We start from the raw sequence: 14,999 nt of genomic DNA on the forward strand, positions 1-14,999 counted from the left end.
GTGGGTCCTTGAAGAATTGTTCGCTCAGGACAGAGGAGGCGACGTCTCCCCTGAGGAGGGAGAGGGTGGGGAGGGTGAAGGGACCCGTGTGAGCGTGCGGGTGAGGACGGGATGGTGGCAGCCTCCCAGCCCGGGGAAGCCCAAGCGTGGACGCTGGCCAAGCTGGACGGCTGGACAGCCGGCGGGGCTGGCTCCTCGGGGGTCAGGGATGGGGCGCAGGCCGGGCCGGGGGCAGGAACAGCCTCGCTCGGCAGCCCGCGGGCGTCCCCGCAGAGCAGGGCGGGAAGACACAGGTGTCCGGCACACGGCAGGTCCCCGGTTAATGCCGGGGGATGGGCGGGAACGGAAAACCCCGGGCGCGGGCGCGGGGGCCGGGGTGGGGGACACACTCAGTCTGCCGTCCAGCGGCCACAGACCTGCGTCCTTTAAAAACGCCCTGAAGACCCACTGCCGCGGGGAACTGAAGCGACGCTGTGTCTCAGGACGAAACCGTGGCTCAAGGGAAGCGGCACCTTTCCCGGAGGACGGTGCACGCCGCACCCCCAGCTCACTCGTCCTTCTCACTCGGCCAGCGATGGGGCGCGTGGCACGACGGACCTCGCTCCTCGTCTCGCCAGCGGCCGGCATCGCGGGCAGTGAGAGCTGGCCACTCTACCCCCAGCTCCGAAAAGGGCGTTTCGTGGCGGGCAGAAGCGCCCCCCCCACACACCTGTGAAGCTGCATCCGGCCTCAGAGGCCTCGTTACCCAACGTCCAGACCGCGTGCCAGCCCCACGCCATCCGAGGGACTTCCCACCGCACTTCAGACGCGGTCCCCGAGAAGGAGTTCCGGTGACAGAAAAACACCCGTTTGGGCACCAACGCCCCGAAGATCACACGGTCACCAAACATCGCTCGATGGGAAACCAGATCAAAGACGCACACGAGGGCGGACGCTCTGGAACTCACCAGTGTGTGCTGGAGCCGGACGGTGACAAGCGGGGAGCCCGACAAGTTCTGGGACAGGGCGGGCGGCGGGGCCACCTCCAGGGAGATGAGAGGGCTGGCGGCAGACAGCGGGCAGCCCTTGTAGCTCGCTGCCTCGGCAATCCTGGGAAAGAGACGAAGAATTGTCACCCGGAGGAGGGGACACAGCGAGACCCGGGGTTGGAACGGGCGGGAAGCCTGAAGGGTTTGAGACCCGGGTCCCTGCGGGGAGGAGGCTGGGTTTCCGCCAGGCGGTGCCCGCTGCTCCCTTCCAGGCGGGGCTGGTGCTGGTCCTGCGGTTCAGTGTTCTAACCCGCAGCTTGGGTTCGATCATCCAGAACCTGCCCTCTGGAAGGTGTGGCGGTGTCACCACAGTGAGCCAGGCCCTGACCTCACGAGTCACCACCTCACGGGGGAGGGGCCCAGAGGGCATGGAGAACACAAGGGCAAACAACAGGTTTGAAGGTCAGCGATCCACGTCACCCACTGCACGACGCTGGGTAAGCAACCCATTGTGTCTGCACTTCAATCTCCCTGGTGACAGCATGGCGTCATGAAGAGCTGTGTGGGGGACACCTGCCACCTTGCTGCCCAGCTTCTGGTCATTCTTCTCCTGATAGAGGCTCCCATTTCCCACCAGGTGACCAGCACCGTCCCCACCTGCAGCCCACGAGCTCTGCTATTGACTCCAAGAGTCAGACGGGAAATGCTGGGTCAGAGATTGTCACTTCTCTCTGCTTCGTGTCGGCCCTGAAGGACGAGGTCCTGGATCAGACGTGAGGGGAGAGGCTGAGCTGAGATGGGGCCGAGGGACAGCAACTGGACGCTGGATCAAGCTGCTCCTGAAGCCAGTCAACCCCGCACCTTTCAGCTTCTGTGATCTAATAAGATTCCCCTTTGTTCAAAACGGGTTCGACTGGGTTTTCTGTCTCCTCCAAACCAATCGGCAGAACGCCGAGACTCACAGTGCTTGTCTCGTGCAGCCGAGGCTAAGACAACATGCAGGACCAGGGCTGGGGTGAGGTAGGCAAGGAGGCTGGGGTGCAGGGTTTAGGCCGGTGGCACAGGGGGTCTGGCACGTGCGGCTCGACAGGACTCCGCAGGTGGGTAGCGCTCTGAATTGAGTGCCCGAAGTGCCTCTGCCTGTCCACCTGACCCTAGCCTTGCCGGCACGTAGTACGCTGTCGGTGAATGGCTGTTGCAAGCATTTGAGTCTTGGACGGCCGCGCTTCCTTCTTGGCCAGTCCGAACTTGATACCGCGTGAGCCTCAGTAGGAGCCACACAGTCCCCATCACTGTGGGGCCAGGGAACAGCACGCCCTGAAGGACCCTCCAGGCGGCTCTGCAGGAGCATGCTAAGCCGCTGCCCTGCAGACGTGTGGACGGTCGGATGCTGTCCCCCGGCAGTGGCCTCCCTGGGCTTGGCCGTGGAGATGGGCAGGTCGTCCAGCCCTGTCCCGCGCCTCGTGTGTCAAACTCACGTGCCCTTAGATCCCAACTCTGTCCCCGGGGGTTTAAAGGACATTACGATTCCACTACGTCCTTCCATTCTCGCAAAAAAGCCATAACCGTGGGAAGGCTATGCACGGTGTGGGTGGAAGTCGCCATGCAGGCAGCTGGGCCCCAGAACTCTGCCGCCCCGTGACTCTGCTCAGCTGCTCCTAGTCACGCGTGGAGCTGGGAAGCTCTCCTAAAGGCGAATGCTGAGGACACCCAGTCACCTCCCGGATAAAAGCAGGCGCTGCGTACCACGGTCAAGGGCCCTTGGCTTCGTCTAAGCGGGGAATTCACGCAGAGCTCACGGTGGCCCTCGGAAATCCGTCCTGTCACCCTTACTGCAGAGGGGAGAACACAGGCGTCTGCCCAAGTCCCGCAGCCCATCGGGGCACCAGCTGGGAGAGGAGAGCCAGGGAACAGGAGCCCGCCCCGCACCGTGCGCCCCGCGCCGTGTGCCCCGCACCGTGCGCCCCGCACCGTGCGCCCCGCGCCGTGCGCCGGCCCCGCCCCTGCTCCTCTTGCCCTCTCGCCTGCGGGAGGGGGGACCCGGCAGAGGCCACGCTCGTGAGCTGCTCGGGCGATGCTTTGCATTGAACACTGACTTCAGAACGCCACCTGAGCTGAAGAGTCGACACATAAAAACATGTTCTCGTCGTGGAAAAATAAGTCCGTTTCGACATCAGGAAAACAGTTGAGGACCTGGACGGGCTCCTGGCGGTGACGGGGCGTTGGTGCTGGCGGCAGAGGGCTGGGGGCGGGGAGCATTTGCCCATGCGTGGCAGGGAACAGTGAGAGTTGGTCTCTGTGACCCAGGTCATGGAAGCTTCTGGAGGGAGGATGGCAGAGGGACAGAGGGACCGGCATCCATCTGCCAAGCTTCAAGCACAGCCGGGCCTCGCCCTCGTCCACGGCTGCTGCCCTGATACAGCGGTGTGTCTAGCGTGGGCGTGCAAACTGTAGGCCTGGGAGCCCGCCTGGTTTTGTCAATAAAGTTTTATTGGCACACAGCCGCTCCCCTTCCTTTACATGTGGTCCGGGGCTGGTTTCACATCTCCAGGGCAGAGCTGAGTAGCTGTGGCAGAGACGTCAGGCTTGTAAAGCCCAAAATATTTATATCTGGCCCTTTATGAAAAAGCCAGCCGACACCCGGCTACAGCGACAGTTCTGCTTGGTCACAGAAAATGCGGATGGTGGTATGAACGCCACGCCCCCTGCACGTCCCTGGCCGGGGCCCTCAGAGGGGCTCAGCTTCAGAAGGGAGAGCTATAAAAAAACCAAGAGGGGCCAAAGCCGGGTCCACTTTTCATTTATAGTCTTGGGTTTGGAGAAATTTTCCCCAAATAGTTGAGAAAGCATCTTTCGGAGGAAAGTGGGTTACGTCGTCTTTGACGGTTTTCCTGAAGAATTCTGGAAGTCACATGCAGGGAGTGACAGGTCCCCTCCTTTGGCGATAAGGAAACTCATCAGGGTGCGGGCCTCCCCGGGCAATCGGACCCAGAAGGCGGCTTCTCAGCCAGGTCTGTGGCAAGATCATGACCGCTGCTTTCCGGACCGCGCCCTCCCCCTGGTGGTTTGGTAGGATGAGCTGTCCCTCACTTCCAGGAGCAGGGAGGAGTGTAGCGGGCAGGCGTGTGACATCAGGGCTCAGGCATGTGCGCCGTGCATCAGTTATCGATGATCCGTCGGTGTTGAAAGTGCCGCCCACTCTGCGTCATGAAGCTGAACCCCTAGCTGCTGCGCCAGCGTCTGGGACTCATCCTCAGGGTCTTCCGCGGGCGGACGGCGGGAGGCGGGGACCATGCAGGAATGCCCTCCCTCAGCCGCCGGCTCCCCAGGCCCTGTCCCGCAGTGGGAGGTGCCGTGAGGCTCATGCCTCTCTCTCCTGGCACCTATTCTGGGCTGGGCAGGGCCAGGTGCCCGGGACCAGGGGTGGAGAGGAGCTTCGGCCGCCCTCCACGGAGCCCCTCAGAAATGGCTTCGCCCTCCAAACACCGAGTGCAGAAACGTGTCCCTCAGCTCACACCTTGCTGGTACTTTCTCTGCACAGGCCCTGGGCTCTGCCCCTCGACCCTCACAGGGACCCTGTCAAAGGGGCCGAGTGGACCCCTCTCTGATGATATCCGGCCTCCTTTATCTCCCCGGGGGGCAACCAGCCCCTCTCTGAGGTCTGAGTGGGTTGACCCACCCTCAAGCCCCAGGGGGTCATATGAGCAGACCTGGCCAATGAGAGAGCAGGATCCTCTGGCCCTTATGAAGGGGGCGGGGCCAGAACTGGGCACATGACCCACACGGACCAATCACAGTTCTCCTTGGATCTCCACAAGAGGTGATGTGAGTAAGCCTGGCCAATGAGAGGGCAGGGTCCTCTAACCCACAATCATGGGGGTCAGGATGGGCACACGACCCAAAAGGACCCATCGCAGCTCTGCTTGGGTTTCCACGAGCAGTCATGGGAGTAGAGCTAGCCACTGAGAGAGCAGGATCCTCTGGCCACAATGATTGGGGGCCAGAATGGGCACATGACCCTAACGAGCTAATCATAGACCTCCCTGGGTTTCCCCAGGAGCATTCAGGAAAGAGACTCCTGTCCTTCTGAGATGTCAGGACCCAAACCCATGTGGGCTTGAAGCTACCGGAGCCGACCGTGCCTCCGTGGAGCTCCTTCCTGGACATGGGCCAACACAGGAGCATAGAGGCCAGAGGCAGAGAGACCAGGTCTAGACAGCACCTCGAGTCCCTGCGTCCAGCCACGCCTGAAGCCAGCCTGCTCCTGCCTCCCGGCCCCATGAGCCCTCCGCTCCCAGCCTTCTGCGGCAGCCGATGCAGCCAGCACAGTCCTGGCGGGCGTGGGCACGTGCCGCTCTCCTCCCGCCCGCAGAGGTGGGAACCGAGGCTCAGATGGGTCGTGTGTCCAGGCTCACACGGCTCGTTCCAGGCAGGTCGACGCGGCGACCCGGACTGTGTTCCTGGGCATCGCACTCTCAACCTGGGGCTTGCTGAGCCCCGAGTGGGAGTTCCAAGGGCGATGGCGTCCCCTCGCTCTAGCGGTGAGGCCCCGGGAGTTCTCTGACACGCGCTGTGCACGCGTGTGAAGGTGGGAGGTGGGGGTGTCACAGAGGGGAGCCACTCTGTACACAAGCACGCGCACACCCGCCCCGAGAGACTCACCTGGTGTTGTCCGGCCGGATGTGGCTCAAGTGATGGTACATCGTGTGGTAGAGAAGGCCCACGATGGTGGTCCAGCCTGGGGAAAAGCGGAGGGTCGGCGATACTGGTCAACATCCCCGGCCAGAAGGGGAAGAGCAAAGCCCCAGCCAGACCCCCTCGTCCAGCAACGCAGACCCTCACGCCCAGGACCGGGGCAGAAGGGGAGGACACTCGCGAGCGAACAGGCCCGGAGCCGCCTCGTCTGCTGCCCTGCAGCGACAGGAACTCTGGCCGGGCAGCAGACGCAGGCCCCGCCTCTGTCACATGCCCGCCTCTGTCACACGCCTGCCTTGACAGGAGTCACCCCGCTCGCTTGGCGGGGGGCAAGCTGCTAGCTGCTGAGCCGTTCAGGGATGGTCGTTGAGTGCGCTAATTTCAGGGACATATTTAGCGATTCGTGTCATACCGTGTGGCACAAAATGGTGCAAGGGCTTCGCCCGTTTGATTCTCACAATAGCATCACGGGACAGGCTCTAAGGCTGCCCCCATCTTAGAGATGAGGACACTGAGGCACAGGCAGGATCAGAGCTTGCCCGAGGCCACAAGGCCGGTGAGTGGCTGAACCAGGACCCAGGCCCAGGGTTCCAGCCATGGAATCGGTGCCCAGCACCGATACTGTGACCAGCACAGCCCACTGCTGCATGTCAGAGGTGTCCACGTGTGGACATGGAGGAGACCTGAGGCTGTGGCCGATTTCGGAAACTCGAGGCTTCCTCACAGACCACACAGCCCAGTGGGTGCGAGGGGGGTCGTGTGTGTGGTCGGTGGGCCGTGGCGTCGTCTGTGCCCCCATTTCTGAAGTTCGCCTGCATGTGGGGGACGGTCCCCTGGGAGCTGGACCCTCTGATAGCCCTCTGCACCTTTCGTACAGGCAAACGAGACGGTGGAGGGGGCAGAGGTGGGCCCGGAGGGCTGGCGAGTGAGGACTCTTTGCGGGGGTGGGGACGCCACGGTCCCACACCACCTGGCTGGCCTTGGTGCCCAGTCTCTAATCGCGTGTCCTCCGGCCAGAGTGTCGGGAGCTGAGACTCCCTGACTCCCCCTGATTGCCTGAGGTCCCCTGGGACAGAGCGACGTGCCTGTGAAGGCACAGTCATTTTTCAAGGGACCAGAAGGGCCAATAGTCATCACAGCAAAAATGGCCAGAGCCACCTGGGCCCCTGCTGGAGCTCCCAGAGGCAGAGATGGTACCTGGGTGCCCTCGGCCACTTGTCGGACCTGCATAGGAGGAGAACCCGGCCCCTGAGCAGACACACCGGCCGGAGGCCTCCCTGAGCGGGGGAGGGGAAGGGGCCACGCCTGTTCACACTCGGCCCAGGCGAGCTGTGTAGACCTGGGAGGATGCACAGAGTCCCTCCTGGGGGACCGGACATCTGGAGAGGCTGTCGGAACACGGGTTCTCAGCCCGCATTCCAGGTCTGCTCCATGAGGCTGGAGGGGACTGGGTCAGCTCGCGATTGACCGTCTCAGGAGCTTCCCGTGGTGCTCTTTGAGCCCCTGCAGGAGCAGGCCAGGCCCGTGGCCAGTGCCTCCACCAGGTGCCAGCTCACGGCCCTGCACGGGCTGAGGGCTGCAGAGAGCGGAGGCCGTGCCCCGCAGCGGCCAGCGCACTCACCTTGGCTGCGGAAGGCCTCGTGCGGGACCTCGATGTAGCTGTGGCCCTGGGCGGGGAAGCGGTAGTGGGAGGCGTCCGCGGCACTGGGCAGGAGCCGGGCCACCGAGAACTCTGAGGGCAGGAGAGGGGCGCGGTCAGCACGCGGGCAGTGAGTGGCCCGGGGCCACGACACCCTTAGGGAATGGGGACCCAGAACAACGAGCCCAAGGAGCGTGACCCTGTGACCACATGGCCCCAGGGGGCTCTCCGCCTGAGGCCCCTCGTTCCCTCTCATCCCTGACTGTGTGCAGTCGTGTGAGGGGGCTCCTCCTCGCCGAGCTCTGGGGGACCCCGTGAGACACAGGAGTGGGGACACTTGAGTGGGGACTTCTTTTAGGCATCAGGCAAGTGTCACTGCATGGAGGCAGCTACCTTGGCCGACAGGCTCCAGTGACAAAACCCACGTGGGTCACTCGGCTTATTTCCAGGGTCGGCTGCTGTGGACAGGCATCGGCAGCGCCATGTTCCCTGGACATTACACAGCAGGGCCTGGGGCTGCGTGACAGTGACCCCGGCCATGCAGACTCAAGCCAAGCCCCAGGTGGCTCTGGGGACCCCAGCTCTGCCCCTTTCCTCCCACAGACATCTGAAGGAGCCGCTGATGTCTGCTCCTTTCTGAACTGAGACAGTGCCCCACAGCATGAATCTGGCCCCCGAGTCGCCGCCAGACGCGGACGCGGTCCCACGAGCACACCACGGCCGAACACACCCCGGGATCTCACTGTCCTCACGTAAGGCCACAGAGAGCGGGTGTCTGTGCCTGCGGTGTGCGAGGCTCCACGCGAGTCTGCGTGTGTGCGCATGCGTATCTGTGTGCACGCGACAGCACCAGCGTCACGGGGGGCACAGTCCACAGGGAAGCCGCCCCCTGCCTCCCCGCCTGCACCGCCTGTCTACACCGCCGACCTGCCAAGTACCTGCCATGGAGGAGGAGCCAATGACGGTGACCTGGGGCTCGCTGGTGTGCAGGTGGCAGGCGATGTGGTCCATGACGGTGTCCACGGTCTCTATCAAGGCCAGCACCATGGCGGAGTCCTGAGAAGGACACGGCAGGAGCGAGATGAAGACCAGCCTCGCTCAGCCGCCGTGCGGGACGGACGTGCCAGACGCACGGGCGGAAGCTCGTGCACACGCCGTGCATGGGTGTGAAGGACGGACGCCAGCATCGGCTGAGTCGTCGTGGGCCGGGCTCTGTCCTCACTGAGGCCAGGTGACGAGGGGCGGAAGGCAGTGCCACCACCGCCCACTTCATAGGCACGGGAGTGACTGCTCAGCCCAACCGAGCTCTGCGAAGGTGGACCTGGGCAGCCAGGTGTCTGTGCCCAGTCACAGGTGGCAGGCCAGGTCGTAGCTCCACTCTGAACTCACCAAGGGACCTCGGCAGGTCTCTGACCTGCCCCTCCCCACCCACACCCACCCCCTGCCCATGAGGAGGGGCCGGTCAGCCTCGAGTCGCCTCTGGCACGAGGACAGCAACAGACACATCCTACTCTCTGAGGGACAAGAAGCTTTAGAGGCGCCACCACCCCAAGCTGTCTCTAGTCCCTTTGACCCACCTGGCACTTTCCCTCCCCTCCAAGGGCCTTCGTCACCCCTTCTGGGTCCGAAGGCAGAGAGGATGCCAGTGGACGCTGCCCCCAAGAAGGCAGGGGTCCCTCCTGGTCCCTCCATCTCTGCAGCCAGCTCAGTGCCTAGCGTGCAGAGCTCGGTGCCCACGCGTTCGCTCCGGGCGGATCGTCCCGTGTCGTCAGACACACGTCTGTCAGGGAGAGGGCGGCGGCTGCTAATCTCCCCGTCACCCCCTTCTCCCCTTCCCGCCTTCTTGAGAAAGCACCTGCCTGCCGCTAAGTGCCCCCAGCATTCTGTCACAAACGCAGGCTTCGCGAGAACCCAGCGAGCTGGGAACAGGACACAGAGGTCAACTTTAGGCCCGGGGCCCGGCCGCCATCGGCCGAGCGCAGGTGAGCACCTGCGGCCCTGCTCTGGCACCTGTGGCCCTGCTCTGGCACCTGCGGCCCTGCTCTGGCACGCGGCTCTGCGGGTCATGGCTGACTCCTGCCTTCTCTTTCACGCCCTTTGGAGCCCGCCTTAGTCTGAATCGTTTCGTGATTATTTCTACGTTGTGGCAGAGCCCTCGGAGAAAGCTAATTCGGTGTGTTTGTGCGGGTCCTCCACCGGCGTCCTCGGGGTGCCCTGGGCTTCAGCCCGGCACACGGCAGCCCCCGGAGCATCGAGCTTTTAAAAGATTTGTTTCTAGGTAAGACTATATCGATCTTAAATTCATATCCCCTTTTCTCTCCCTTTGCCAATGTGAAGTCCGATCTCACTGCATTTGAAACAGTTCCTATAAAAATCCGTGAAATGCAAACCCTCGTGCAACCTCGTCGAGGACGGGAGAAGGAGTCCTCGCGGCCTCCGGCCGGCACGGACTCGGGGCCTCGTCCTCACCCTTCCCGGCGGCCATAAAACGTCTTCTGTCGGTGCATGAGTGCGCCGTCCTACCTCCTGTCTTTATGCTTTTACGGCTGCAGCAGGGTGAGCGCCTCGATACAGCGCTGGTGTGGCTGCAGGTTCTGGGCAAGTCGGTCAGGGGTCCCCCTCGGCCTTCGCCGCCCCTGCCGGGTGACCTTGGAAGTCAGCAATGAGGCGGAAGCATCGGAAGACAGGCAGAGCCAGCGTCCCGAGTCCCTCGGTTGAGAAGAGGCTCCTCTGACCCCCACGGGGCTTTGCATGAGCGAGAAGTGAATTCCCGCTGGGCTGAGCCGCCGAGATGCAGGGCCCGTTTGTCACCCAGCCTGGCCGGGGTGTCAGGCAGAGGGATGCTTAGAAGCACTGGGAAGTGCTCCTGACTTAACTAAGGAAAAACAGGGCACGTCGGATGAGAAGTCTGTGGGCAGAACGCGTCCGTGTGGCAGTGACCTGGAAGCTGGAGCATACGGTCTGCACACGCGCGCCGGCGACCGGTGTCCCTCGGACTCACGGTTTCGGGCGCTTCGCGTGTCTCTGGGACCTGCCCTTTCGAACCTCACAGCTCATTCACGGGCATCATTTTTTAAGTACGTAAAATCAGTAAAGCCACTTTTTTTTAAAAAAAAAAAAAGATGCCCCCTCACTTTTTCCTAATCCCCCCGCGTGCAGAGGGACACGGGGCCGGCTCTGTCCTCCGCGCCCGTGGTCAGGAAGCACGTGCCGCCCCGTGTCCACCTTTCCCACGCAGCCTCACGGTCTTTCAACGCGATGGCAAGAAGAATACGTCGTCAAGGTGGCAGACGAGGCCGCGCGTGAGCGTCCCTCGCGAGCAAGGTGACCCTCTCCCCACTCCGAGCGGAGGACGGCGACGCAGCGTGACTGCCCACGCGGCGCTCGAGCCGCTGGAAGGACGGGGCGCCCAGACCAGCTCCGACGCCCGGGTGCTGGGCGAGACGACAAATGGTCCCCAGCTGCGCACGCGTGGACGGTCAAGGGCACTTTCTCTCACCTCCGATGCCGCGGTCCAGCTGGGCAGCAGAAGCAGCTCTCCCACGGTTCCTAGGAAGGTCTGGGGGCAGACGGAGGGACACTGCTCAGCGTGCGGCCTCAAGCTCGTGTCACCTGCACTGGCCCATCTACCAGCCATGCTCTCAGGGGGACCCGGGTGACCAGAGCACCCTCGGGTCACAGGTGGGGAAAGTGGGGCTCGCAGAGGCTGGATGACTCCACCAAGGCGCAGGGCAGGGGCCCAAGCGGGTCTGCCAGGGCCCCCCGGCTCAGCACACTTTGTGCCCCGATGGGTCCGTCGTCAGCCCCCCGCCCCTGAGCCTCCCGGACAGGAAGTGGCCCTCGGCCCTCCCGGGCCCCGGGCCCAGCGTGTTCTGTGGATGGGCGAGTGACAGCTGAGAGGCTCAGCTCTCACTCCTGCCGTCTGGGCAGGAAGCCTCGCGGGACCCCGTGCCCGGCGATGTCCTGCTTCGCCACACGCGGTTTTCCACGAGCCTCCTTGGGCCTGTGCTCAGCGAGGGAGCCGGAAAGCATTAGGAACAGGGAAGAGCTCAGCGGTGCCCTCGCTGCTCTACGCACGGGGACGCCAGGATGGCCGCCAACCCCTCTGCGTCTCCCGGGAGGGCGTGAGGTGGGGCGGCGGACAGTGAGGTGGCCGCAGGCACAGGGCAAATGCCTGGGGGTGGCACTGGCCGTCGGACCCGGGGCAGCCCGCTCCGAACCCTGTCCTCACCGACGTCCCCTCGCTCCGCACGTCGGCCGAGAGGCCCAGTGCCGGGACAGAGGGCGGCAAGCCCCCACCAGCCCAGGACCGCCCCCTCCTGGGCCGGGGCAGTGTTTTGAGGACACCGGCGAGCGAGCGCTCGATGACAACGTGCACACGGTGCCTTCACACAGGGCTGTGGACAGCTCGGGGATTCCCACTGAGACGCAGGTCACAGCGCTGGCCACACGGTGCGGACCGCGGCCGATGGCCCCACGGCTCCACCTGCCCCGCGCCCGGCCCCCTCTTGCCCGGTGCCAAGGGCCGTGGAGTGGACGCCACGAGCTACAACCAAACGCCCAAGGGGCCAGGTGGGCTGGCCGGGCGTGGGGGAACCAAAACAGGACCCACGTGTCCCCTGCAGGGACCCCATCCCGCTGTCGGGGTGGCTGAGCCGACACACTATCCGGTCGTTCCTGACGAGCCCGAAATCCAGACTTTTATGAAAAAGCTTCTAATTTCTTTTTTTTTAACTCCGTGTAGGTCAAATGGAACAGATGTGTCGGCCACGTCTGCCGGCCCCAGTCCCCCAGGCACGGAAACGTTTACCTCGGTGAGGTTCAGGGCCGTGCCCCGCGAGAGGGATTCGCTGGGCAAGCTCCGGGACACGTCGCGCAGGTAGGTCAGGACGAGCCCGGCGCCCCGCAAGCGCTTCCTCTCCTCCGCCAGGCCGGCTACGACGCGAGAGTAGGCGTCGGTGGGCGTCTGGAAAAAGAGCCCAGAGGCGTGACTTCCTGCTAAGAACTCACTTGAGACGCGATAGGACGTGTCCGCGGGGCCGCGGGCCTCTCGACCCCGCGTAATGCCGACCGCAGCGCCCACGCCAAGCCCGGCCCTTCGGTGAGCGTCTTACGCGTGTTGACGCTTCGTTCCCCTGACAACCTCACGAACACGCGCCCGGCTGACAGGTGGGGCCGGGCCCGGGGAGACGCGCACGGAAACGGACGGCAGAGCTGGGACCGGCCCCAACGGGGGTTCGAGCGTCCGCGGGCTCACGGTCACGTTAACGTTCCCGGGGAAGGAACGTTGTCTGCTCACGCGCGCAGGTCCCAGAGCGGGCGTTTTCTCTGGGACTGGATGCTCTGCTCCAACGTCCAAGCAGAGGGGCACAGAGAGCAGCCCAGCACCCCGCCCCGGCCCCACGAAGCCCCTCCGTGCCATTGATTACGCCTCAGCACCCACGGCTACCACTGGCTGCTGGAGCGAGAGTTTTCCCGCAGTCACTCAGCGCCAGCCTCAGCGCCAGCTTCTCCCCCGGACACGACACTGCCCTCGGGACAGCCGGACCGTCGGCTGGGACGCCAACGGGCCTGGCTTTGAGCCCGGGCACAAAGACATCAACATACAGGGGCAAAAGACACGTGCGTCTGCTCACCGGGGAGCCGGCGGCGGGCGTCAGGGAGAGGCTCGGCGGCGTCGAAGACAACAGAACATGCTTTCCTGGAAAAAAATACAACGCTCGATGAAGGCCGAACGCGGCACCCCCGTCCCCCTAAGGGAGTCTGTCCTTGCTCAGAGCCCTGCGGGCTTCGGACACCAGTCAGAGCCCGGAGGCGTTCTGAGCAGGAACGGTTCTGGAAAGGCAGAGGGCTAACGAATCGCGTGACGGACAGGTGCCATGGGCCCGGGTCCAGTCGTCCTTCCACGGGCACCCTCGACGGCTTCCGAGCACCTTCACGTGCGGGCCGTGCAGAAAGACGGTTTACACACACTTTCGCGGATCTCACATAAATCAAGACCCCAAAGGAACAGACTTCGGGTGCGTCTGCACTGGCGAGAGATCGAAACAGATAAAAAGCCGCTCATCAGGGGCGAGCAGCTCATGCAGCAGACCTGCCCCGCAGGCGGGCGGCGCAAGGCCCCGTAAGGGGGGGCGGCCCTCCCGAGCCCCTCCCCCCGCGGATCCAGTTCTCTTCTTCTTCAAGACTCCGCTTGGTTAATTACGGATATTTACAAACCGTCAATTATGGGTAATTTGGTTAATTATAAATAATTACAAACAGTGAAGACATCGAGACTGGAGATGAAGCCACGACCGGCGGCTCCCGGCCCGTTGGCCACCAGCTGCTGCATGCTGTTCCCGGATGCGAACACAGGCGTAACTAGTGCTGCCCCTCATCCTGGGCCGTCCCTGGGGGCTGCCACGGTCACCGAGGAAATGACCCCATCACTTCTAATCAGCTCCAGGAGGAACCGACCCCTCGGGCTGGGTGGGGCTGGGTAGCTAGCTGGAGGGGGCAGACGGTGTGACGCTGGGGGACACGCCGAAAGACCGTTCTTCGAGTGAGAGCGACATCCATCCCTCGAGGGCCAAGGACCCACAGAGCAGCGTGTCCGCTTCACACCTAACTCACGTGAGTCCACCCAGTGAAGTCGAGGACAGCAAACAGGTGTCTGGCGAGCCCGCCCTCCCCATAATCGATGACCCCATGAGGCAGGTGGGACGTGAGATCGCGCCCTGTCCCCAGTCAGTCCTGCCTGGGGACTCGTCGCATGCGTGTGTGGCTGAGTGGGCGAGTCTCCAGCGTGCAGGGAGAGATGCTTGCCGGCCCCACGACCCTGAGCAGCCTCTGCTCCCCTGGTGTTTGCAGGAGCGGCCATCCATGGCAGCACAAACCCGGCAGGTGACAGGTGACAGCACTCCACCTGCAGTGAGTCGGAAAAGGTCGCCCACCTGGACAGCTCCACGTACGGGCAGGTCAGCCTCGTCCCCTGGACACGGCCTCGCTGGGCCTGGCCTGGCCCGAGAGCAGGAGAGTGCCAGCCTCAGCCCCAGCTGTCCATCCGAGCATGGCCACTCTGAGCCGGCAGCCTGGGTGGTGGCACGTGGTCTCCCCTGGTCACTTCTCCATGTGCTTCTCACCATGCACCCTGCCTTCAGAGACACCCCCATACGGCACGGGATCCGACAGGCGCAGGGCTGGCGTGATGACGTGTGGTCCCAGGGACACTGCCTGCTAGCGGTGTCCTCGGTCCTCACGGAACCAGACACCCCCTTCCCGCGGGCAGGGGGAAGGCACAGCACCCTCCCAAAATGCTGCCCATGTGGGGGTCCCCACGCCCAGAGCCGTCCCGGTGACGGGTCCTCTGACGGTGACCAGAACCAGAAGCAGCGAGCCTCCTTCCAGCGTCGCTGAAGTAAACTGTCAGGCGGCTTTCCGTAGACAGCGGCATCTCGGTCACCGCGCAGTGACGGATCTGACTCTGGGTGATGAGACGCAGCAGACTGAGACTCGCTTTGCTCCTAAAGGACACCATCGTCTGTCCTGTGTCACTTCTCTGAAAGGGGATGGATTTCATTTTCTCGGCAAAAGATGGAGTCGTCAAAGTCCATGCTGGACACGGCTGGTTTCACATGCACAGCCGCCGTCCCCACGTCTGTCCCCACGAGTCTGTCCCCTGTGCTTCTGTCCCCCACGCTTCTGAGACCAGCACC

At 63.7% G+C, this 14,999-nt stretch overlaps 1 protein-coding gene across 2 annotated transcripts in view; it reads right to left on the reverse strand.

Moving 5' to 3' along the window:
* Positions 1-14,999, reverse strand: part of ADGRD1 (adhesion G protein-coupled receptor D1) — a 92,553-nt gene that overhangs the window by 57,592 nt on the left and 19,962 nt on the right. For both annotated transcript variants that reach the window (XM_039879212.1, XM_039879211.1), the window contains 7 exons: positions 12,939-13,003; positions 12,113-12,268; positions 10,802-10,861; positions 8,241-8,358; positions 7,285-7,395; positions 5,631-5,706; positions 948-1,089 (listed from right to left, as the gene is read on the reverse strand). In XM_039879212.1, coding sequence (XP_039735146.1) covers positions 948-1,089; positions 5,631-5,706; positions 7,285-7,395; positions 8,241-8,358; positions 10,802-10,861; positions 12,113-12,268; positions 12,939-13,003 — 728 coding nt within the window. The remainder of the gene's footprint in view (positions 1-947; positions 1,090-5,630; positions 5,707-7,284; positions 7,396-8,240; positions 8,359-10,801; positions 10,862-12,112; positions 12,269-12,938; positions 13,004-14,999) is intronic.

The sequence above is a fragment of the Pteropus medius genome, unplaced genomic scaffold, assembly GCF_902729225.1.
Source record: "Pteropus medius unplaced genomic scaffold, Ma_sr-lr_union100, whole genome shotgun sequence".
Lineage (NCBI taxonomy): Eukaryota > Metazoa > Chordata > Mammalia > Chiroptera > Pteropodidae > Pteropus > Pteropus medius.